This window comes from Eumetopias jubatus, unplaced genomic scaffold, assembly GCF_037043125.1.
Source record: "Eumetopias jubatus isolate StellerSeaLion01/CBP00866 unplaced genomic scaffold, mEumJub1_p1.0 scaffold_10, whole genome shotgun sequence".
NCBI classification, from domain to species: Eukaryota; Metazoa; Chordata; class Mammalia; order Carnivora; family Otariidae; genus Eumetopias; species Eumetopias jubatus.
The window spans coordinates 105,807,781-105,832,997 of NW_028274816.1; the positions used below are offsets into that span (position 1 = coordinate 105,807,781).

The 25,217-nt window shown below is 39.4% G+C and overlaps 1 protein-coding gene across 1 annotated transcript in view; it reads right to left on the reverse strand.

Moving 5' to 3' along the window:
• Positions 1 to 24,626, reverse strand: part of SKAP1 (src kinase associated phosphoprotein 1) — a 274,429-nt gene extending 249,803 nt beyond the window's left edge. The window contains exon 1 of the mRNA XM_028089854.2: positions 24,437 to 24,626. Coding sequence (XP_027945655.1) covers positions 24,437 to 24,482 — 46 coding nt within the window. The 5' untranslated portion in view covers positions 24,483 to 24,626. The remainder of the gene's footprint in view (positions 1 to 24,436) is intronic.
• Between the last annotated feature and the right edge of the window lie 591 nt (positions 24,627 to 25,217).

The following is a 25,217-nucleotide window of genomic DNA, read 5'->3' on the forward strand; positions in this document are numbered from 1 at the left end:
AGTGTGGAAAAGAAAAAAAAAAAAAACCCTGTCAATCCAGAATTCTATATCCAGTGACAGCAGTCATCAAAATGTGAAGGCAAAATAAAGACATTTTCCAGATAAAAAAGGAGAAATTTTTTTGCAGGAAATCTGCACTAAAAGAAATCTAAAGGAAATTCATTGAGCTGAAGGGCACAGGCACCAGTGGGAACCTCAGATCAACAGGAGCACCAAAATGCTAAGTATGTGAGTAAATATAAAACATTATCACTTTTTTCCTCTTCCTCTTAATTTCTTCAAAAGATAACTGGCAATTTAGGGGCGCCTGGGTGGCTCAGTCATTAAGCATCTGCCTTCAGCTCAGGTCATGATCCCAGGGTCCTGGGATTGAGCCCCACATTGGGCTCTCTGCTCAGCGGGAAGCCTGCTTCTCCTTCTCTCACTCCCCCTGCTTGTGTTCCCTCTCTCACTGTGTCTCTCTCTGTCAAATAAATAAATAAATAAAATCTTAAAAAAAAATAACTGGCAATTTAAGGCACAGATAAATACTACATTTTGTAGTTTATAACATACGTGCTTGTAAAATATATGGCAACAATAGAATAGAGGATGGGGAGGTGGGTAAATGGAACCCATTTAGTGGTATAATATTAACTCTAAGTAGACTGTGACAAGTTTAGGATATTGTAATCACTGGAGTAAATGTAACAAACAAAATAAAAGAAAGAGGTACAGTTTTATTTTTATTTATTTATTTAAATTTTTATTTATTTATTTGACAGAGAGACAGCAAGAGAGGGAATACAAGCAGGGGGAGTGGGAGAGGGAGAAGCAGGCTTCCTCCAAGCAGAGAGCCCAATCCGGGACCCTGGGATCATGATCTGAGCCAAAGGCAGATGCTTAATGACTGAGCCACCCAGCTGCCCCGAGGTACAGTTTTTATTTTATCTTATTTTTTTAAGATTTTATTTATTTAAGATGTGGTCTATATATACACAATGGAATATTATGCAGCCATCAAAAGGAATGAGATCTTGCCATTTGCAACGACGTGGATGGAACTGGAGGGTGTTATGCTGAGTGAAATAAGTCAATCAGAGAAAGACATGTATCACATGACCTCACTGATATGAGGAATTCTTAATCTCAGGAAAGAAACTGAGTGTTACTGGAGTGGTTGGGGGTGGGAGGGATGGGGTGGCTGGGGTGATAGACATTGGGGAGGGTATGTGCTACGGTGAGCGCTGTGAATTGTGCAAGACTGTTGAATCACAGTTCTGTACTTCTGAAACAAATAATGCAACATATTTTAAGAAAAAAGAAAAAGAAGAAGATAACAGGAGAGGAAGAAAAGGGGAGTATGTCAGAGGGGGAGACGAACCATGAGAGATGATGGACTCTGAAAAACAAACTGAGGGTTCTAGAGGGGAGGGGGGTAGGGGGATGGGTTAGCCTGGTGATGGGTATTGAGGAGGGCACGTTCTGCATGGAGCACTGGGTGTTATGAACAAACAATGAATCATGGAACAGTGCACCAAAAACTAATGATGTAATATATGGTGATTAACATAACAATAAAAAAATTAAAAAAAAAAAAAGATTGCATGTGCAAATGGTCAGCTAAGCATCTCAGTGGTAGAAACACCCTGGAATGGGATCCATCAGTGGTGGGTCGCTGTGTAACCTCAAGTTTGTGCATTTTTTGGAAAGATACCCAGCTACTGGGGAGATAGTGACACATGGGTTGACCAGAAGCTATGCCAGGGTGAAAGCTGGCAAGCTGGCACATAGGAGACATCCCAATGACAAGGCACAAAGCAGATCCCACCACAGACGTGCTCGTGGTGGTCTGTGCAGTGGTTCTATACCAAGGCACCTCTGCCCACTTCAGGTGGAGAATGGACTCCAATGAGGTGCCGGCCCCCAGCCCCCACCACACCTGTGTTACCCGCCTGGACCCTTTAGTCACTTCCTTGCAAACCTGGGTGGATAGTACATCCCATTTTTTAAAGTCAAACCAAAATAAAGCCTTTTAATGTACAAAAAAAAAAAAAAAAGATTTTATTTATTTGACAGAGAGATACACAGCGAGAGCGGAACACAAGCAGGGGGAGTGGGAGAGGGAGAAGCAGGCTTCCTGCGAGCAGGGAGCCCGATGTGGGGCTCGATCCCAGGACCCTGGGATCAGGACCTGAGCCGAAGGCAGACGCTTAATGACTGAGCCACCCAGGCACCCCCCGAGGTACAGTTTTTAAAAATAGAGAAATTAAAATGGAATACTAAAAAGCATTTGATTAATTTTTAACAAGGCAAGTGTAACTAAAAAATGTGACAATTGGAAAAAGTAAACTGTAGACCCTAAATCCACTCATAACAATAGTTATATTAGATGTAAATGAACTAAACACTCCAATTAAAAAGGAGAGGATGTTTGGGGTGCCTGGGTGTCTCAGTCAGTTAAGCGTAGGACTCTTGATCTCAGCTCAGGTCTCGATCTCAGGGTCTTAAGTTCAAGCCCTACACTGGGCTCCACCCGCCCAGCATGAAGCCTACTTAAAAAAAAAAGAGAGAATGTTTGACGGAATAAAAATGAAATTATATGCTGTCTACAAGAAACATACTTCAAATATAAAGACACAGATGGCTGAAAATAAAAGAATGGAAGTGACATAGAAACAAACAGCTAGCATAAGGATGGCTATTTTAATGTCAGACAAAGTAGACTTCAAGACAGGAGTGTTACCAGAGATAAAGAGGGATAATTCATTATGATAAAAGGGCCAAGTCATAAGGAAGATATAATCATAGATGTATACGCACATAACAATAGAACTACAAAATACTTGAAGCAAACTCCTACAGGACTAAAGCGAGGAAAAGACATGTCTACAGTCATAGATGGGAATTCTACCACCTCTTTCAGAAACTAAAAGAACAACTAGACAAATAATCACTAAAGAGATAGAGAACCTGAAAAACACTATCAACCACTTTGACCTAATTGACATCCATAGGATGATATATCCAGCAACTGCAGAATATACATTTTTTAAAAATGCACAAGGAATGCTCACCAAAATATACCTTATTCCGAGCCATAAAATAAGTCTTAATAAATGCCAAAAGTCTAAAACCTTGCAGAATATGTTCCTTGACCACTAAAGAATTAAGTTAGAAATTAGTAACAATGAGATGTCTAAAAAACCTCCACAATTTGAAATAATATAAACCAAAGAAGAAATAGCCTTCTTTGAATAAACTGAATATTTCAAACTGAATAACTATAAAATACAACATATCTAAATTTATAAGATTTAGAAATTCTTGTGCTTCAGGGAAATGTATAGTTTTAAATGTTCATGTTAGAGAAGAAGGAAGTTTTATATCAATGATCTAAGTTTTCGCCTTAAGAAAATAGAAAAATAAAAGCAGAATTAAATCCCAAGTAGAAAATGAAAATAATAAAGATAAGGGCAGAAATCAATTTAGAAAGCAGAAGAAACATTGGTTGTTTTTTTTTTAAAGACCAATAAACTTGATGAACCCCTAACAGCTTTATCAAGATCCATCAAAGGAAAAAAGGGAAACACAAATTACCAATATCAGGAGTGAAGAAGGGATATTAAGAAAAATCTCACAGAAGTTAAAAGAATAATAAGGGAATATTATCAACATCTTTTTGCCAATAAATTTGACAACTTAGATTAAACTGACAAACTTCTTGAAAAGCACAATTTACCAAAACGTATACAAGATGAAATACAAAATCCAAATAGCCCTGTATCTATAAAAGAAATTTAATGCATAGTTTTAAAAAAACCTTTGCAGAAAGAAAAGTCAGGTCCAGATGATTTCACAAGTTAATTCTATCAAACATTTAAAGTAGAAATAATACCAATCTTGCACAAACTCTTACAGAAAAAAGAGTAGAGTGAACCCTTTCCAGTTCATTTTACAAAACCAGCATAATTCTGATACTTAAACTTGCTAACGATATTAAGAGAAGAAAATTACAAATCAGTATATAATACATTCGCCCTTCAGTTCAGAAGATAATGCTATTCACAGTGAATGAGATCTGAACACACTACTCACCACTGAACAGGAAAGAGAATTTAAAAGGTCCCTCAGTATATTACCTCCCTCATTTAACCAAACTTACCACTCTATCTGATGGGTTTTCTGTTAAGCAATCAACCTCCTTTTTTTTAAGATTTTATTTATTTATTTGAGAGAGAGAGAGAGAAAGAAGGAGCAGGGGCAAAGGGAGAGGGAGAAGCAGGCTCCCTGCTGAGCAGGGAGCCCATGCAACCATTAAAGTGTTCAGATAGATTGATAGAGGAAAACAAAAAAAAAGAGAGAGAGAGATTTCTCAGACTTTAGAAAACAAACACAAACATATTTTACCTTTCTGTCTAATAAGAAAGGTATTGCTATGGCACTTGGGTGGCTCAGTCAGTTAAGTGCCCAACTCTTGATTTCAGCTCAGGTCATGATCTCAGGGTCATGACATCGGGCCCCATGTGGAGCTCTATGGTCAGCAGGGAGTCCGCTTGGGAATCGCTCCCTCTTTCCCCTGCTTTCTTTCTCTATCTAAAATAAATAAATAAATTCTTAAAAAATAAAGAAAGTATTGCTGCTCATTGTAGAAAATTTGGAAAATACAAAAATTGACGTAAGGAAGAAAATAGCAATTACTTGCAATTCCACCCTTCTTGTAGATTTTATTCTCTGCTAACATGACCTTTTTATCTTCATTTACAAAAATAAGGTATCAGATATTCTGAGGTTTTTACATTCAACATTGGTTATTGGTTATATTATAGATCCATATAATAAAATATTATATAGCCATTTAAGCATAATATTCATCATGAAATTTTAAGGAATTCAGAAAATTCTCACAGTGTATTTTTAACACAATACTGAAAAAGAAGGAGGAAGAGGAGGAGGAGGAGAAAGGGGAAGAAAACTGGAGGACTGACTTTACTCAACTTCAAGACTTGCTCTAATGCTGTAGTGATCAAGACAGAGGGCTTTGTTGAAAGATAGGACACATAGATCAATGGAATGGAACAGAGAGCCTAGAAATAGACCCATATGGAGTCAACTGATCTTTGACAAAGGAGTAAAGGCAATTCAATGGAGAGAGGATAGTCTTTTTTTTTAAAGATTATATTTATTTATTTGACAGAGATAGAGAGCACAAGTAGGCAGAGAGGCAGGCAGAGGGAGAGGGAGAAGCAGGCTCCCCGCTGATCAGGGATCCCAGCACCCTGGGATCATGACCTAAGCCGAAGGCAGCCGCTTAACTGACTGAGCCACCCAGGTGCCCCGAAAGGATAGTCTTTTAACAAATGGTGCTGGAACAGCTGGACATCCATTTGCAAAAAGAAAAAAAAAAAGACACAGATCTTTACACCGTTCACAAAAATTAATGCAAAGTGGATCACAGACCTAAATGTAGAACATAAAACTATAAAACCTTAGAAGATAACATAGGAGAAAATGTAGATGACCTTGTGTTTGGCAATAAGTTTTTAGATATAACACCAAAAGCATGGTCCATGAAAGAAATAATTGATGTTAGACTTCATTAAAATGGAAAACTTCTGTTCTGCAAAAGACAATATGAAGAGAATGAAAAGACAAACCTCAGACTGGTAGAAAATCTTTGCAAAACATACAACTGATAAAGGACTGGAACTAAAATATACAAAGAACTCTTTTTTTTTTTAAAGATTTTATTTATTTATTTGAGAGAGAAAGAGAGAAAGCACAGAGGGAAAGTGAGAGGGAGAAGCAGACTCCCAGTTGAGCAGGGAGCCTGACGTGGGGTTCAATCCCAGGACCCTGAGATCATGACCTGAGCCGTAGGCAGACGCTTAACTGACTGAGCCACCCAGGCACCCCTAAAAAGAACTCTTAAAACTCAACAATAAGAAAATAAACAATCCAATTTGAAAGTGGACAAAAGATCTGAGCAGATACCTCACCAGAAATGATATACAGATGAAGAATAACCATATGAAAAGATGCATTATATAACATTAGGGAATTGCAAATTAAAACAACAATAAGAAATCACTACACACCTATTAGAACAGCTAAATTCAAAAAATATTGACAGAACTAGAGGCTGGCAAGGATGTGGAGCAACTGGAACTTTCATTCACTGCTAATGGAAATGCAAAATTGTACAGCCACTTTGGAAGACATTTGGCACTTTCTTACAAACTAAACAAGTCTTACCGTAAGATCCAGCAATCACACTCCTAAGTATTTATGCAATTGAATTGAAAATGTATGTCCACACAAAATCCTGTACACGAATGTTCACATCAGCTTTATTTATAATTGCAAAAACTTGGAAGCAACCAAGATGTCTGTCTGTACGTGAATGGATAAATAAACATCTAGACAATGGAATACTATTCACCACTAATAAGAAATGAGCTATAAAGCCATGAAAAGATATGGGGAAATCTTAAGTACATACTACTAAATGAAAGAAGCCAATCCAGTGGCATCTGGGTGGCTCATTCGGTTGAGAATTGGCTCTTGATTTTGGCTCAGGTCATGATCTCAGGGTCGTGGGACTGAGCCCCATGTCGGGCTTCACACCCAGTGGGGAGTCTGCTTGAGATACTCTCTCTCCCTCTGCCCCTCCCTCTACTCACACTCACACACTCTTTCTCTCAAATAAATAAATAAATCTTTAATGAATTTTTTAAAGGTTTTATTTATGTAGAAACAGAGAGAGTGCACATGTGAGCAGGGTAAAGGGGAGAGGGAGAAAGAGAGTCTCAAGTGGACTCCACACTGAGCACAGAGCCCAATACAGAGCTTGATCCCACTACACTGAGATCATGACGAAAGCCAAAATCAAGTGTCAGATGCTTAACCAACTGAGCCACCCAGGCGCCCTAAAATAAATAAATAAATAAATCTTTTAAAAAAATTCATTCACTAACTCAATATTTATTGAGTCTTTCCTACAGGCCAGTCAGGTACTATGATAAATACCAAAATATGAACAATGATCATCTCTAGATAGAATTACAATCCACTTTTATCATCTTCATACTTTTCTATGTTTTCTAAATATTCTAAAATACGTGTTTTAGAGTATGAAAAAAGTAAAATAAAAGTCACTATGTAAGCATAGAGTAATTCTACTTGTATTTTCTATCTATAGACTTCAATTTATTTTATTTTATTATGTTATGTTAGTCACCATACATTACATCATTAGTTTTTGATGTAGTGTTCCATGATTCATTGTTTGCGTATAACACCCAGTGCTCCATGCAGTATGTGCCCTCCTTAATACCCATCACCTGGCTAACCCATCTCCACACCCCTGTCCCCTCTAAAACCCTCAGTTTGTTTCTCAGAGTCCATAGTCTCTCATGGTTCATATAGACTTAAATTTTTGTTGTTCATCTGTCTTTCACTTAGTGGTAGTGGGCTGAACTGGTTGTGAGCAGGAGACCAGGCCAACCTGGACAGACAGAAAGTAGGGCATGAGGAAGATCCTGTGGGAGATAGGTGGGCACAGTGTATGCTTTATTCCTATAGATGATAAATATATACAGTTGACCCTTGAACAACATGGGTTTGAACTGCACTTATATACGGATTTTTTTAATACATACAGTATGGTACTATAAATGTATTTTCCTTATGATTTTTTAATAACATTTTCTTTTCTCTAGCCTACTTTATTGTAAAAATGCAGTATATAATGTATGTAGCATACAAAATTTGTGTTAATCAACTGTTTATGTTATGGGTAAGGCTCTGGTCAACAGCAGGCTACTAGTTAAGTTTGGAGGGAATCAAAAGTTATATGAGGACTTTCAACTGTGGAAGGAGGGGAGATGGGGGCGTAGCCCTAACCCACACGCTGTTCAGGGATCAACTATATTGTATTTTGTACTTTTACCCTCCTTACTATATTCTTATAAGTATAATATCCTATGTAAGTATATTTGTATATACTAAAATTGTTAAAAGAACATCAACAGGATATATTCATCCCCCAACGATATCACTAAGAAAAGCTTGATATTGTTATTATGAGTTTACTTTTTAAGTTTCACTTCAAATTACTTTTTTGAAAGGCTTCCTTTCCAAATACTTTAGGAGTTCACATGTTAATTTAAGTACCCATTCCTTCACGTGCAAGTATCAGCTACTCAGGAATAAAATAACACAAAGACAACCTCTGCTGTCTGTCTTATCTGTTTTTTTTTTAATTTTATTTATTTTTTGACAGAGAGAGAGAGAGAGACCGCGAGAGAGAGAACACAAGCAGGGGGAATGGGAGAGGGAGAAGCTGGCTCCCTGCTGAGCGGGGAGCCCAATGCGGAACTCAATGCGGGGCTCCATCCCAGGACCCCGGGATAATGACCCAAGCCAAAGGCAGATGCTCAACGACTGAGCCACCCAGGCGCCCATGTCTCATCTGTTTTTTAAAAATCAGGTCTAGGGGGGTGCCTGGGTGGCTCAAATGGTTAAGTGTCTGCCTTCGGCTCAGGTCATGATCCCAGGGTCCTGGGATCGAGCCCTGCGTCGGGCTCCTTGCTCAGCGGGGAGCCTGCTTCTCCCTCTCCCTCTGCCTGTGGCTCCCCCTGCTTGTACACTCTCTCTCTTTCTCTCTGTCAAACAAATAAATAAAATATTTTATAAAAATCAGATCCAGCAATGACGTGGATGGAACTGGAGGGTGTTATGCTGAGTGAAATAAGTCAATCAGAGAAGGACACGTATCATATGACCTCACTGATATGAGGAATTCTTAATCTCAGGAAACTGAGTGGTGGGGGTTGGGAGGGATGGGGTGGCTGGGTGACAGACATTGGGGAGGTATGTGCTATGGTGAGCGCTGTGAATTGTGCAAGACTGTTGAATCACAGATCTGTACTTCTGAAACAAATAATGCAACATATGTTAAGAAAAAAGAAAAAGAAGAAGATAGCAGGAGGGGAAGAATGAAGGGGAGTAAGCCGGAGGGGGAGACGAACCATGAGAGACGATGGACTCTGAAAAACAAACTGAGGGTTCTAGAGGGGAGGGGGGTGGGGGGATGGGTTAGCTTGGTGATGGGTATTAAAAGGGGCACATTCTGCGTGGAGCATTGGGTGTTATGCACAAACAATGAATCATGGAACACTACATCAAAAACTAATGATGTAATGTATGGTGATTAACATAACAATAAAAATTATTTAAAAAAACTAATGATGTAATGTATGGTGATTAACATAACAATAAAAATTTAAAAAACATAAAAAAATCAGATCCAAATTTACACCCACACCTTATTAGATGAATAAAGATATAAATAAGTTAAAAACAAGGGCTATATTATATTTCCAGTATTATACACACTTGCCTACTCATTTTATGAAGCCAGCATAACCCTGGCATCACAACTTGATAAAGATACTAAGGAAAGAAAATTACAGCTCAATATATAATACATTTATCTTTCAATTTAGAAGATGCTGCTGCTTATTGTGATTATGACCTGAAGATGCCCGAGCAACCCTGCTCAGAAACACACCACCCATCACTGAACAGGAAAGACATTTTATTTTATTTTTTTAAAAGATTTTATTTATTTATTTGAGAGAGTGAGAGAGAGAGAGCACATGAGAGGGGGGAGGGTCAGAGAGAGAAGCCGACTCCCTGCTCAGCAGGGAGCCCGATGCAGGACTCGATCCTGGGACTCCAGGATCATGACCTGAGCCGAAGGCAGTTGATTAACCAACTCAGCCACCCAGGCGCCCGAACAGGAAAGACATTTTAAAAGGTCCCTCAACATATCACTTTCCATATTTAACTGAGCTATCTGTAGGTCTTCTGTTAAGCAATCAACTTTTTACAAATAAGAACTCTTCTATAAACATCACATCCTGCCACAGTAGGGTGCCTTAGGCTCCTGCAATTGCAAAGTCCAGTGTGAAAAACACCACTGTGTAAGAACATTCCTGAGGCACCTCTGAGACCACAGCTTTCACCATATAGAATACTCGATGTTACAGGGTCTGCACATCATTGCCTGCAGCTGGTAAGTGAGCAATACAAACCACATGGTATAAATGTCTTCACATCAAAGAGAAAAGACAAAATCAGAAACACACCATCAACAACGCCACTTTTCCCTAAATGTCTTCCTTCTTCAACAAATATTTATGGAATACTTAATACATGCTAAGTACTGAAAAAAGTGAGTAAGATAGACCTAAACTCTATTGTAAGAGTTGACAGTCTAGCAAAGAATACAGACTTAAACAGGCCATTAAAATACATTGTGATAGGAGTTTTAATAAGAAAAGTAAGGGAGGCACAGGCCCATGGTAGAGGCACCTTGTCTAGAGAGGAAAGTAAGTCAGGGGAGACCCTTAGAGAACTGGCCTTTTATCTGGAATTCCCAAATTAGCAGGCCAAGTATGTATGTTTTGGGTGGGAGCAGGTGCAGAGTTGGAACTAGGAAAAGAATGGCACAAGCGTGGGAACATCATGTGCAAAGGTCCTGAGGTGACAGATCTCAGTTCATCTGGAGAGACTGAAAGAATTTCAACTTAGATGGCAGAACATGAAGGTTAGAGGTGAGAGGGGCAGTGGGTGAAAGATTACTCTGGAAGGCAGGCTTGTAGCAATATACAATATTTTGTACTGAAGTAATATATGATGATTTTAAGTCCCATATTTATAAGGTAAACTCAGTTCTGGCAAAGATATATCTTCCTTTTATTATTCATAGCTGCCCTAAAACATAGATTCCCTCAGCTTTTTTTTTATTTTTTATTGTTATGTTAAGCACCATACATTACATCATTAGTTCTTGATGTAGTGTTCCATGATTCATTGTTTGTGCATAACACCCAGTGCTCCACGCAGAACGTGCCCTCCTTAATACCCATCACCAGGCTAACCCATCCCCCCACCCCCCTCCCCTCTAGAACCCTCAGTTTGTTTTTCAGAGTCCATCGTCTCTCATGGTTTGTCTCCCCCTCCGACTTACTCCCCTTCATTCTTCCCCTCCTGCTATCTTCTTCTTTTTCTTTTTTCTTAACATATGTTGTATTATTTGTTTCAGAAGTACAGGTCTGTGATTCAACAGTCTTGCACAATTCACAGCGCTCACCATAGCACATACCCTACCCAATGTCTATCACCCAGCCACCCCATCCCTCCCAACCCCCACCACTCAGCAACACTCAGTTTGTTTCCTGAGATTAAGAATTCCTCATATCAGTGAGGTCATATGATACATGTGTTTCTCTGATTGACTTATTTCACTCAGCATAACACCGTCCAGTTCCATCCACGTCGTTGCAAATGGCAAGATCTCATTCCTTTTGATAGCTGCATAATATTCCATTGTGTATATATACCACATCTTCTTTATCCATTCATCTGTCGATGGACATCTTGGCTCTTTCCACAGTTTGGCTATTGTGGACATTGCTGCTATAAACATTGGGGTGCATGTACGCCTTCGGATCCCTACATTTGTATCTTTGGGGTAAATACCCAGTAGTGCAATTGCTGGATCATAGGGTAGCTCTATTTTCAACTGTTTGAGGAACCTCCATACTGTTTTCCAGAGTGGCTGCACCAGCTTGCATTCCCACCAACAATGTAGGAGGGTTCCCCTTTCTCCACATCCCCGCCAACATCTGTCGTTTCCTGACTTGTCAATTTTAGCCATTCTGTCGGGTGTGAGGTGGTATCTCATGGAGGTTTTGATTTGGATTTCCCTGATGCCGAGCGATGCTGAGCACTTTTTCATGTGTCTCTTGGCCATTTGGATGTCTTCTTTGGAAAAATGTCTGTTCATGTCTTCTGCCCATTTCTTGATTGGATTATTTGTTCTTTGGGTGTTGAGTTTGATAAGTTCTTTATAGATTTTGGATACTAGCCCTTTATCTGATATGTCATTTGCAAATATTTTCTCCCATTCTGTCGGTTGTCTTTTGGTTTTGTGGACTATTTCTTTTGCTGTGCAAAAGTTTTTTATCTTGATGAAATCCCAATAGTTCATTTTTGCCCTTGCTTCCCTTGCTTTTGGCGATGTTTCTAGGAAGAAGTTGCTGCGGCTGAGGTCGAAGAGGTTGCTACCTGTGTTCTCCTTTAGGATTTTGATGGACTCCGGTCTCACATTTAGGTCTTTCAACCATTTGGAGTCTATTTTTGTGTGTGGTGTAAGGAAATGGTCCAGTTTCATTCTTCTGCATGTGGCTGTCCAATTTTCCCAACACCATTTGTTGAAGAGACTGTCTTTTTTCCATTGGACGTTCTTTCCTGCTTTGTCAAAGATGAGTTGACCATAGAGTTGAGGGTCCATTTCTGGGCTCTCGATTCTGTTCCATTGATCTATGGATTCCCTCAGCTTCTAAGCAGCTTACATCTACTCCAGCAAGTCAGAGTAGGAAAAGAAAATAGGAAAAGAAGACAGAAGGACAAGGGAACAGAGGGTATATGGAACACTGTAGACATAAAATGATCCTCACACCCGTGGGAAAAACTGCTGCAGGATCCAAGGCCAACTAAAAAGATTCTTGGCAGTTTGCATTCAAAACCACTAGGTTTTGTAGACAAGTGAAAGTTTCTGACATTCTACAAATATCTGACCTTGTCCATTTACAAGGCTACTTATGGGTCACATTTTTTACTACTAAGATCTCTGGGTATTCTTTACATTAAATAAATTATCACAACTATTCCTTTAAGTTACATATTCCCATTTTACAGAAGAAACCAGACTGGTTGCTAATCCAACTTCTACAAGTCTCATTGACAGCTTCTGGTAGAAACGAACAAAAATTCCTGATTCCCTGTCACAGGTACACTAAACATATCAGATCTTTAGAATTTCAGCAGTCACTCTTAAATGTCTCACTAAAATTAAACCTCTAAAACTTCAGTGTTTCATTTTTCCTACCCTAATAATGGAAGCCTTCATGGAAACCTTATCTATTTTCATACCAATTAAATAAAAGTAACTTAGTGGGGAAAAATGATTTTCAGTTTGTTTAGAACTTATTTTAAACCTTGTGTTACATTTTTGATCTGGCATTTCATTGCAATCCTTAAGGCATATATTTTTTTGCCCTTTGTTAAGAGTTGGTTGAGTGACTGCCTTCAGCTCGGGGCATGATCCCGGAGTCCTGGGATTGAGTTCCACGTTGGGCTCCCTGCTCAGCAGGGAGTCTGCTTCTACCTCTGACCCTCTACCCTCTCATGCTGTTTCTCTCTCTCTCTCTCTCTCTCTCGCTCTCAAATAAATAAATAAATAAATAAATAAATAAATAAAATCTTTATTTAAAAAAGAGGTAAATTTATTGGCAAGGCCAAAATCATACCCCCACCAGCTTTGTTTTGACTTGCAGGAAGTTGTCCACATACAATAGAGAAATTACCAGCATGTTCTGGGTGTGATTTGCTTCAACCTGCTGATTGTTTCTGCCCCATGACCCAAGAAGTGTGTGGTGTTTATATTTTTAAATCTCATTCTACCTCCTGTGGGGGGAAAAATGACAATACCTGTATATTCACAGCACAGACAGAACAAAAACCAGAAACTAAAACACAGAGAGTACTTTAGATTAAGTTTTAACTAGTGGTCAAGCTAAAATTCTAGGATTAACATGTTTGCAATCTCCATTTGAGTGTCTAGAAACTTATCCTACAGAAATATTTGCACGTGTACACAAAGATGCACATATACATATGTTCTCTACAGCATTGTGGAAATATGGAAAAAAAGTTGGAAACAACCTAAACATCCATCAATAGGAGAATAGTTAAATAAATTTTGAAACACCATGTGGCAATTTATGTACATACATGGATAGATAGATCCACATGGAAAAGTATACAACACTATTATGTTTTTAAAGAAACCAAGTAGTCTATATATTTCTATGTTATGCAAACATTCCACAATAAAAATATATCCCTGAGAACTCTCATACACTGCTGGAAGGAGGGTAAAATAAGTATAATCACTTTGGGAAACTGGAGTTTCTAATAAAATTAGACATTTATCTACCCTATGACCAGTAATTCTATTCCTAGATATTTATCCAAGAAAAATGAGTGCTTATGTTCACAAAACAAGTTATACAAGAATGCTCATAGCAGCTGTATCATAATAGCCCCCAAACTGAACAACTCAATGCCCATCAGCAGAAACATGGATAAACAAATTATGGAATATTCACACAATGGAATACTACTTTGCAAAAAGGGTAAGATAGAACTGAAACTCTTAAATGTCTCACTAAAATTAAACCTCTAAAACTTCGGTGTTTCATTTTTCCTACCCCTAATAATGGAAGCCTTCATGGAAATCTTGTCTATTTTCATACCAATTAAATAGAAGTAACTTAGTGGGGGAAAATGACTTTCAGTTTGTTTAGAACTTATTTTAAACCTTGTGTTACATTTTACATGAATAAATCGCAAAAATATGATGTTGAAGACAGACACAAAAGAGATCATACTGACAGCAAAACTACCCCATGATGACAGAAGTCAGAATAGCAGTTGTCTCTGGGGAGGGTTACTGACTGGAAAGGAAACCTTCCAGGTTTCCATTTTGATGGAAATGTTTATATCTTAATCTGGGTGGTAGTCACACAAGTGTATACCTGTATTAAAGTCAGAGAGTTGTAACACTTAAGATTAGTGCATTTTATGTATATAAATCATACCTTAATAAAGTACAGGAAAGGAAGGATGAAAAGGAGGGAGGGAGGAATGGATGGATGGATGGATTGAGGGATGAAGAGGCTCACACAAAAAGCTACCAGAAAGGAAAAATTATTTTAAAGGCAGTGTAAAAAGAAAGAAAGAAAGAAGAAAGAAAGAAAGAAAGAAAGAAAGAAAGAAAGAAAGAAAGAAAGAAAGAAAGAAAGAAAGAAAGAAAAAGAAAGAAAGAAAGAAAGAAAGAAAGAAAGAAAGAAAGAAAGAAAGAAAGAAAGAAAGAAAGAAAAGAAAGAAAGAAAAAGAAAGAAAGAAAGAAAGACAGACGGTGTGATTTTTTTTTTTTTTTTAAGATTCTATGTACTTATTTATTTTAGAAAGAGAGCACACAAGTGGGAGGAAGGAGGGAGAGAATCTCAGGCAGACCTCACGGTGAGGGTGGAGCCCGACTTGGGGCTTGATTTCATGACCCTGACATCATGACCTGAGCCAAAAGCAAGAGTTGGATGCTTAACTGACTGAGCCACCCAGGCGCCCCTAAAGGCAGTGTGATTTTAAGAAGGTTTATTATGGTTCAGTTTAGAGATATTTTCTGCATACGTTGAGCAAATGTTGAGCAAAACAGCCAGATACATGAGAAGATATTGCGAGACTGAATAAGCAAAACTGAACTTTGCTCTTAGATATCAGAGACGTGCTTGCCTATAGGTGTGAGTAGTTACTGAAGGACACAGAGGGTCTCGGGAAGTTTTGGTAAACAAAGTCTTGCCATTGTTTAGAGGATATTTTCCTTTGTGAAGATTCATTGAGCTGTTTATTAATGATTAAGCATTTTCCCGGAAGTATATTGCATTCAATAAAAATAATACAAAATAAAATAAACAAAAAGAGATATACCCCAGCATACTTCACATACTTGATTTATAAGGTACACTATCTTAATTAATTTCAACTAAACTATACTATTAATTTACCTAAGCATAAATATGTGTCACTGGACACATTTTAGCAACGCTCCTATTATGTGAATAAAAACCTTATTTCCCTGTAACATCCTAATATTGGAATGTCAACAATGTTAGGAGGAGACCCTGGATGAGAATTTAGGTAACTCATAAATGATTTTATCAAGTCCATCAGCCTTCAGGAAAGTTTGCCCTCTGGATGTTAAGACCACTTTTTTCCTGAGCCCACATCTGTCCCATCTTCCACGTAAAAGCTGGATAGTAAAATTTAAACAGTGGAACTCAAAGACTCCAAACCTGAAAAGCCATCTGTTATAATCACCTAACCTATAAATGCAGCACTGACAAACCGGAAAAGCAAGCAATGAACTTGGAAACACAGGGGAAATAAGTATGAATAAATGTAGCAGAAATTATAGGATTTCTGTAGGGTGTAATGGCTTATAACGTGAAAAAATTAGATCTATGATAGTTATGTCAATATGTTAAGGTTCTCAGATGATGGTAAAACTTGAAACTTACCTTATTTTTCCAATACTTAAAATGATTGAAAATTGTTTAGGTATTACACTTACATAATGAGGTTAAGAATGTTATTATCTTAATAGCTGGCACCAGAATTCCTCTTAGAGAACTGTCACCGTTTGGAAAAATAATTTGTTTCTCTGTGTGTGGGTGTTAGGGGGAACCTAAACAACTAACCAGATAGCTAAACTATCTTTTCAGATGGCAAGGGAAATAGAGTTGGGGTTTTTTTTGTTTTTGTTTTTGTTTTTTTGGTTTTGCTCCAGATATGATAAAGGGAGAAAGGGCCTGTGAGAAGGCGTAAGGCTGAGAACCACCTCAGATGAAGGGCCAGAGAGCACTCTCTGATGACTGGGATGGCAAAAGGGCTTAGGAATAGCGATGCCTAATATTCAAATTGAAATAATTTGCATTACTGCTATGTAAACACTGGCTCCCTCTCCTGGCACCCCCTAAATCTCTAGTGATGTCATCTACTGTCACACGGGCTTCACGCGGGTAGGCTTCTGTGGAAACTGAGGAAAAGGATATGTGTAGACCAGGGTTTCTCAATCTAGCGCTACTGACATTTGGGATTGTGTAATTCTTTTATTGTGGCGGCTGTCCTATGCATTGCAGGAAGTTTAGCAGCATGCCTGGCCCCTACCCACTAGATGACAGCAGCATCCTCCCCAGTTGTGACAAAAAAAAAAAAAAAAGTCCATGTGTTGCCAAAAGTCCCCTGACAGATAAAATCACCTGAATTGGGATCCACAAGTTTATGCCCACATGACTTAGGGCAGCTAAGAGCCTGAAAGGAAAGGCAACCCTGAGAATGCATGCTCCTTGAGAAATATTAGGATTTTGAGGAGATGTTTGGGCTTCCGTGGGGAATAGATCATGCCTAGAGTTCAAAAGGTCTGGGCAGCCCACTTAATATCTAGGCTATACCCACAATGAAATTCAAATATTTCTACCAACTAAAAAATTTTTTTTCTTTTTAAAAGATTTTATTTATTTATTTGAAAGAGAGAGGGAGCATGAGCCATGGAGGGGGGGAGGCAGAGGGAGAAGCAGACTCCCACTGAGTGGTGAGCCTGACATGGGGCTCAATCCCAGGACCCTGAGATCATGACCTGAGCCGAAGGCAGATGCTTAACCAACTGAGCCACCCAAGCGCCCCCCCAAATATATATATATATATTAAAAAACAAAAAGGAAGAAGAGGAAGAATAAACCTTTCATTTTTTTTCAATGGAGGAGTAATGCAAAAGGACTATTTTACACACATACACATGCATACGCACAGACACAGCATTCTATAACAAGGTAAGGAACCCATATTTTTCCTAAGTTAGCAATGAAGCAGATTTCCTCTATGCTTCTTCCATAAAGTCTCTCACAGAATGATTACTGGACTCTAATCTAAGGAACGAAGGAAATGGAGGAGACTCTGAAACAAACTCTACGAACTCCCCCTAATTTAGAGAAGCCAAGGTAAATCACCAACATAGGCAAAAGGCCATGTCTAGGAGCTTTCCTATGAAGAGACAAATGCAAACAAAACGAAACAAATTAACAACAACAAAAAATTGATAGGATTTTCTCAAAGAAAATAATTTTTAAAAATTTTACCAAATATTTATAGCATGTATAACACATGCCAGATACTGTTGTAAGTTCTTCTCAAACATTCATTCCTTTATTCTTCATGTAAATTCTATGAGATAGGTACTATTATTATACCCATTTTACAGATGAGGAAACTGAGACCCAGAGTCAAACAGGTAGCAAGAAAGTGGCAGAGTCAGGATTTGAATGTAGGCAAACGGAACACACGAAAAAAACCATACAGGAGCTGTGAGAAAACACTAAAGTTCAAAGAGAAAACACTAAAGTTCAAAAGAGAAGAACTAGAAAAAAATACCTCCCTCTGAAGTAAATTTATTATTAAAGAACAGAAATGTATAGAAAATTTCTAATTCATAATCTCAAAACATACAAAAAGTCATTATATCTACAAGCCAGAGCTTTGTAAATATAATGAAAATGAAACAATGAGTGGTAAGGAAAAAATATATGGAAATTTTTTTTAAAAAATGAATGCTGAACTTAAAATCATAATGAAGTCAGTGACAGATAAAACAATAAAAAAGATGAAAAAGAGAGTAGATTGGGATCCAGTATATGCATAATGTAAACCCCATTGTGACAAAATAAAGCAAATGGAGCAGAAGTAGTGATAATAGAAAACTTTCCCAAGTTTAAGAAAGACCTGAGTCTACAGATCAAAAGTGTTAATCACAAACTGAGCAAAATTATTTAAAAACCTAAGACCTCGACACTATCTAGTGACACTTCTGAGAGCAAAGAAGAATATCTTATAGACATCCAGGCAGGAGGTGGAAGGAATAGGTTATAAAAGAAATACATCAGGCATCAGATTTCTCCACAAAACTGAAGACCAGAAGATAATGGAACACTTCTAGAGGGTGAATTAGTAGGAAGGGGAAGGAATGGGCAGAGTATAAACCGAGAATTTTATGCCCACGCCAAGTTTATATGAAACTAGATAGACACCTTCTCAGACATGCAGGGAATCAGTAAGCATAGTATCAAAGAACCCTCTTTGAGAAATTCACTCAGGATTATATTCTAGATCATCATCTACTAGGGCTTTATGCTCTGTCTAATCCAGTAGTCAGTACGGCTACTGAGCAGCTGAAATATAGCTACTGCAATTGAAGAAGCAAATTTTTTGTTTAATTTAAACTTACATAGCCACCTGTGGCTAGTGGTTACCATACCAGGCTAAATATCTAAGAGATAAAATTGAAAGTTCAAGAATGAAAAAGCCATGGTACCAAAAGGAAGCAATGAACAAATTAAGGGGAAAAAACAGCATTATAGCTATGGTTTTAAAATATAACACAAATGTCAAAAATAATTATTGTAATATAATATACATAATAAAACATGAACAATTCTCTGAGTCTAAAGTCTCAGATTAGAGGGGCACCTGGCTGGCTCAGTCAGTAGAGCATGGGACTCTTAATCTCTGGGTGTGAGTTCGAGCCCCATGCTGGGTACAGAGATTACTTAAAATCTCAGATGAGAGCAACAATTTCACATTTCATACTGGAAGAAAGAGTCAAAAGGTACCGTTTCATTCTTAATGTTGCTAAATCAAAGGGACATGGTACTTTTTTTAAAGCCATAACGGGAAAGCAACCAGTGGAATAAAACCTGAATGTATAACTTCTAAATCACCAGGAAAAAAAATTTTTAATCTTTTTTTTTAAAGATTTATTTATTTATTTGAGAGAGCGAGAATGAGAGAGAGAGAGTACATGAGAGGGGGGAGGGTCAGAGGGAGAAGCAGGCTCCCTGCTCAGCAAGGAGCCTGATGTGGGACTCGATCCCTGGACTCCGGGATCATGACCTGAGCCGAAGGCAGTCGCTTAACCAACTGAGCCACCCAGGCGCCCGAAAAAAATTTTTTTAATGATCTAAGAAAATGCTCAGGAGACCTTAGCAACTGAAAGACTGTAAATGGAAAGATCAGAATATAAAACTACCCACACAATATGTCCCAACTTTGAAAGTATGTACATATAATAAAAACTGAAAGAAATACATGGAAATTTAACAGTTGTTGAGAATGGGTGACTGTATTATCATTGTGTGTTTTCTAAATTTTCTACAATGAGCATTATTACTTTTATAATCAGAGAAAAATTTAACATAAAAACCAAAATGAAGTATTATGGTTATGTCTCAGCTTTCGGTAGCATAACCTAGCTAGAAAACAATCCGTTATCACAAATTAAGCAAAAATGACTCTGAACAGCCAAAATGCATGTCATGACACACCTAAAGATCAGGGTACTGTGTTCAAGAGAGCCCTTCATAACTTCTTTTATACGTATCAATTCCAACAAGCTTGATTACCTGATGTTCTAGTAGCACTGCAGATACAACACACAGAGCATGGTGTAAAGTGATAGGCCCAGCCTCACAGTAGGAAAAAAGTGACAAAAATACAATTACAAAACAGACTTCAACATGCGCAAAGCAGCCGCAGGACAATTACGGCAGAGTCATCCCTAAACAACTGAATATATTTCCACAAATAATATGATAACCGATATTCACTGTAACAACTCTTGAGTTAAATTGTTCAAAGGCCAGTTCCTTTGAACACAGTCTGGCTGGTTGAAGAAGGGAGAAAAATTCCTAATACGTTTTAGAAAAAAGATTGATCATAAATATTTATGATAAAAAGTTAGAGTGCTTAAAGAGAATATCCTCAGCTCTCCAGAGCAGCTCACTTCTGCGAGTTCCACAGAGTTGGAATTTTACTATATTGAAAAGGATTTTATAGTTGGCTGCATCGACCGATACAAATCTGGAGAACAATCTAGAAGGAAATGATTAATGACTGCTTCTTTCCAAAGAAGTTTAAAAATAAGTAACCATAGGCATATCAGAATTAGTGTTAACACAGCAATTGCTACTGAATGCAGCCTGGATGTGGATGGTTTTTTTGTTTGTCTTGTTTTTGCTTTACTCCATATTCCCAGCAGGATTTATGTACCTCGAAGGTAGGTGGGACCTATTAGCTTATTAGGATAAAATCAGTAAGCCCCATTCCATCACACACAGCACATTTGAACTGAAGAAATATATATTCTACCTCTTTCACACTTGCCTCTTGTGCTTCTGACTTCAAAAAGCAGGGATACAAAGAAAAGGAAGAAACTGATTATGTTTATATCTGTGGAACAAAGATTATGCAAACTGCCAGCACTCCATTGTTTTTGTTTTCAGTATGGTTATCACAAAACAAAAACAAAAAGATAACTTCTACATCTGAAGCCTGATAATTTGAAAACAGACCTGAATATTTCCTCCTCTTTCAATAAAGCAGTAAACACCTTTCATTTTACTTATCTGTAAGGTACTTATTTGCTGATATGGACTAGTTACGATTTCCGTAAGAGCTTGACAGTCTATCTGAGGAAGCTGTTTCCTGAGTTATTCTGAAAGTACCCTAGCTGCTTTAACATTTGCCAAAAATCCAAGAAAGAATTAAAAAAAACTACACACACACCCAGAGCTAACAAGAGAAAAACACAATCATAACCTTGGTTAGTGGTTGGTCCTTTACCACTCTGACCACTATGACCTCTCCAAGCTTCTATTTGTCTTTTGTTTGTTCCTTTTTCTTTTAAATAACGCTACTGGTTGTTTATCTGATTAACAAAAGTAATACATGGTCAACATCACAACATGAAGATGTATGAAATAAAAGTGATAATCTCTGTCTCCCGCACCCTCTCATTCCCCTGCCAAAGAAACCAATGTTAACAGCTAGGTGTATATTCTTACTTCTTCCTAGGCCTACAAAAAATATATATAATATATGGGAGGGAGGGGGTGGTTCACTTATTCGTTTTCAAGAAAAAATGGATTATATATATTATTAGTCTTAAAAATATGGACACTTTCCAAGCCAGTATATACAGATCCTTCACATTCTTTTTAATGACTACAAAATATTCCGTAAGATGGATAATTCATTCATACCATCGCCCCACCTTTCCCAAAGCGTGCACATTTAAGATGGATCCTTTGTACCTAGACTTCATGTCCTTTAATTTCAGTAACACGGATTCCCAGAAGTAGAGTTTCTGGGTCAAATGAAACATTTTCAAATGTTTAAAATTTTATCCTTAAACAAAATTAATTTTAGACCTTCAACATTTCTGTTCCCTTCTTCATTAAACAAAATTTTGGCATAAACCTTTCATAATGCTTTGCATATTTTGTTTTTTGAAAGCACACATATTATGTCAAAAAACGCCCCTGTCATTTATGCTCATGTAGTTATAAATAAATAAATGCTTAAGTTATGGCTGTGATGGTCAGCGTTAAATCACTGTGAAAATGCTTCTGCCTTGGTTTATGAAAGTAGTAATTCATTGTGGAAACTCTACCCCCACAGCCATGTGGGCAACCCCAAAGTAGCAGCTCCCTCACCTTGTGACTCTCTCCACTGAGTGACGATATAGAGATCAGGACCTACATATTTTCTAATTGTCAACAGTTAACCTTAAAAAGTGTGTGTGGTGGGAAGACAAGTACACAGCAACGACAATAAATTGAAGGCCATTATGGGTTTCTAATATCCACAAATTATTTGTAGTATAATGAATAATTCTGATGGTCTACACCGGAGACTATCTTTCATAAAAAAAAAAAAACCTATAACCAATGTGTTGCTGATTACATGAACCTTTCAAAACCATAGTCCTCCAACATTTTTTAGTAGAATTATTGGTTGGAATCCCACTTTTACCTTCTTCCCCCCTCTACTTCAGATTCAGATTCTGATTGCAAACTGTAAAAAAAAAAGCCTTAAAGAAATGCATTAACCAATGAAGCTCCTTAAAATTTAATCTCAGACTCCTCTGTAGATTCTAAAGACCCAAGCACCAACAGAGATTGTTAAGACACAGCAAGTTTGACACAGAAGTATGTGACATGCAATTAATCTCCATTCATACCCTGCTCTACTTGTCAGCAAACAAAGGTTCTGCTTTAGGAGGAGATCTGAAGACTTCAATTAAAAACAGTCAGCTAACAAGAAAATAATCTAAGCTAAAGGAAGGTGACAGGTGCAGAAATGAGTTGTTTACCAAAGTGTCAGTTTTGAACAATAAAGAACTGCACATCAAAAATGTTAAAGGAGTGGATTTCACTGCAAGCCTCTGAAAATAAAAAGGAATTTTCTACTAAGGCTGCACACAAAACGGAAGTATAGTTTAACAAACTTGTAAAATAAGTTTTCTCTCATCAAATGACAGATACCAATAAGAAGAATCACTTTATATTTTTTAATGCAAGGACAGAATTACCCTTTCTGCTACAGTTCCTTCTCTCCCAGAAACCACCACACTTAACAGCCTCTCTTTACATTCAACATCCAATATTGAACCAAGGGCAGAGGGAAAGGCTAGATTGCTTTTTCTCAGACACCCAGATGATGCTATTTTACCCTACAAATAGTTTTCTACGCTGAAAGTTTAGATTGACTCGGGTCATAAGTAAAGTGGATTTTGGAAACTTCACCTCAAAAGAAATACCTACTTGACAGCTTTTACATAGAAGCAATCCAGAATGGAAACAGTGCTACAAACAGAGACCAAAAGGACTGCCAAATATTTGATTAGGAGGCATTTATACTGAGATAACAAGGTAATGGAGATATAAAACCAATTAAATTGAGAGAAACTGAAAAAAAAAAAAAATACTCCCTTGCCAAAAGTCTGACCTGCCCAAAGCAGGCCATCTGTTAAACATGTGTCAAAAATGTCACTTGGATGCCAAAAGGCTTAATTCGGAGTAGTTTCCCCCTGGGCCCCTTATGCAAGCACAGTTTCCAGGCCTCTGTCCTTCTAGGAAAGTCAGTTACAGGAAAGCAAGTTACTTTCTCCAGAAAAAAAGTGTGAATGGAGCAGGTGATATTGCCCATTAGCAAAAAAGTCTCTTTCCAGTGTTAGAAGGATCTGTGGAGTGTCGCTGAGTATGGCCTTAACTCTTCAGAGGACTGCTTAGGCACCATAGTTTGAAGGTAAACACACCAGGATGGGGGCATTTCTAGAAAAGTTGGAAACGTACTACTGCATCCGCCTGCCCTGGGTGGACAGCAAGACCCCCAGAAGTCTGCAGGTTGGCAAAGGGAGGCCCGGGTTTTTCGGCGCCAACAAAACTCACACTAACCCCCAGGCCTTGGCCAACAGCATCCCACGAGCCCCTCGCAGCCCCCCGAGAGCCTCAAGGAGCTCTGAGCGGGAAGGTAAGGGGGCTTCGAGGCTGGGGAGGGAGGAAAGCAAAACCCCACAGGCGCGGGGGGCTGTCCCGAGGAGAAAGGGTCGGGCCAAAGACCACTCAGGGTGACATGGAGGGCACCCCAAGAACCTGGCCGGAGGTGACGTGGAGGGGTGGCGACGCCTCGTGGGAAAAGAAAATGTGCAACTGAGGGGAGTGAATGGGACCCTGAGCGGGCAGGATGAAAATCTGGCTGTGCAGAGTTGAGGGCTCTAGAAGTCTTGAGGTTCTAGAAGGCGGCGGGTGATGGAGTTGAAAAGAGAGGCCCGTCTTGGGACCCCCTGGCGTCTCGGGTCGGGCCTCCAGCTCTGCACCTGAGGGACTTCCCAGGGGGTCGGGACGGGCCTGGGGCTGGGCCGGGGCGTTACCTTCCATGAGCCAACGGATCTCCTCGGGGAGGGCGACGGCCTGCATTTGGCCGGGCGGTGGGGAGGCCGGAGTGTGAGGCGGGAGAGGGGCGTGAAGGCCTGGGGCCAGGGCCGGCGGGCTGGCAGGCGGCTGTCGCCTGGCGGAGGCACCTGTACCTCTGCCGCCGCCGCCGCTGCCGCCGCTGCCCGGCCTGGCCGCAGGGCGGGGCGGCGGGCCCCGGGCGCGCTCAGGAAGTGGCGCGCGCGGCGGGCGGGGGGCGCGCCCCGGGCGGCGGGGGAGGAAACACCTGTGCGCGGGTGCACGCGCCACGCCCGCGGCGCCCTCAGGTGGAAGGACTGGGGGGCGGGGAGCGCTGCACAGGCTAACCCCCCCCCACCAGAACAAAAGACTAAACGCGGCCCAAAGGAACTTCATTTCCTGGGACACTTTCTATCCTAAGCACGGGGCAGTTGGCCTCAAGGGGCAGGTTTAAAAGCCACGGTGGTGCCCGAGATGGGGCGCCGAGAGGCAGAATCCGAGGAGATTCGTCCCCGCCAAGCCCAGCAGCAGGCAGTTCCCGATCCAGCTCGCACGCCCACGCCCCGAAAACCAGGGCAGAACGTTCACTGTCTCGGGCAAACCAGCTGGCTAAAGAGAATGGCCACACGTCCCACTAAATAATATAAAGCCACCAACATTGGGGAGAAGCAGCGGCAGGGCGGCAGTGGATACAGGGAGCTAGTGTCCCTTCCTCACTAAGGCTGAAAGGATGTGAGGGAAGGAAGGGGTAACCTGGGGAGA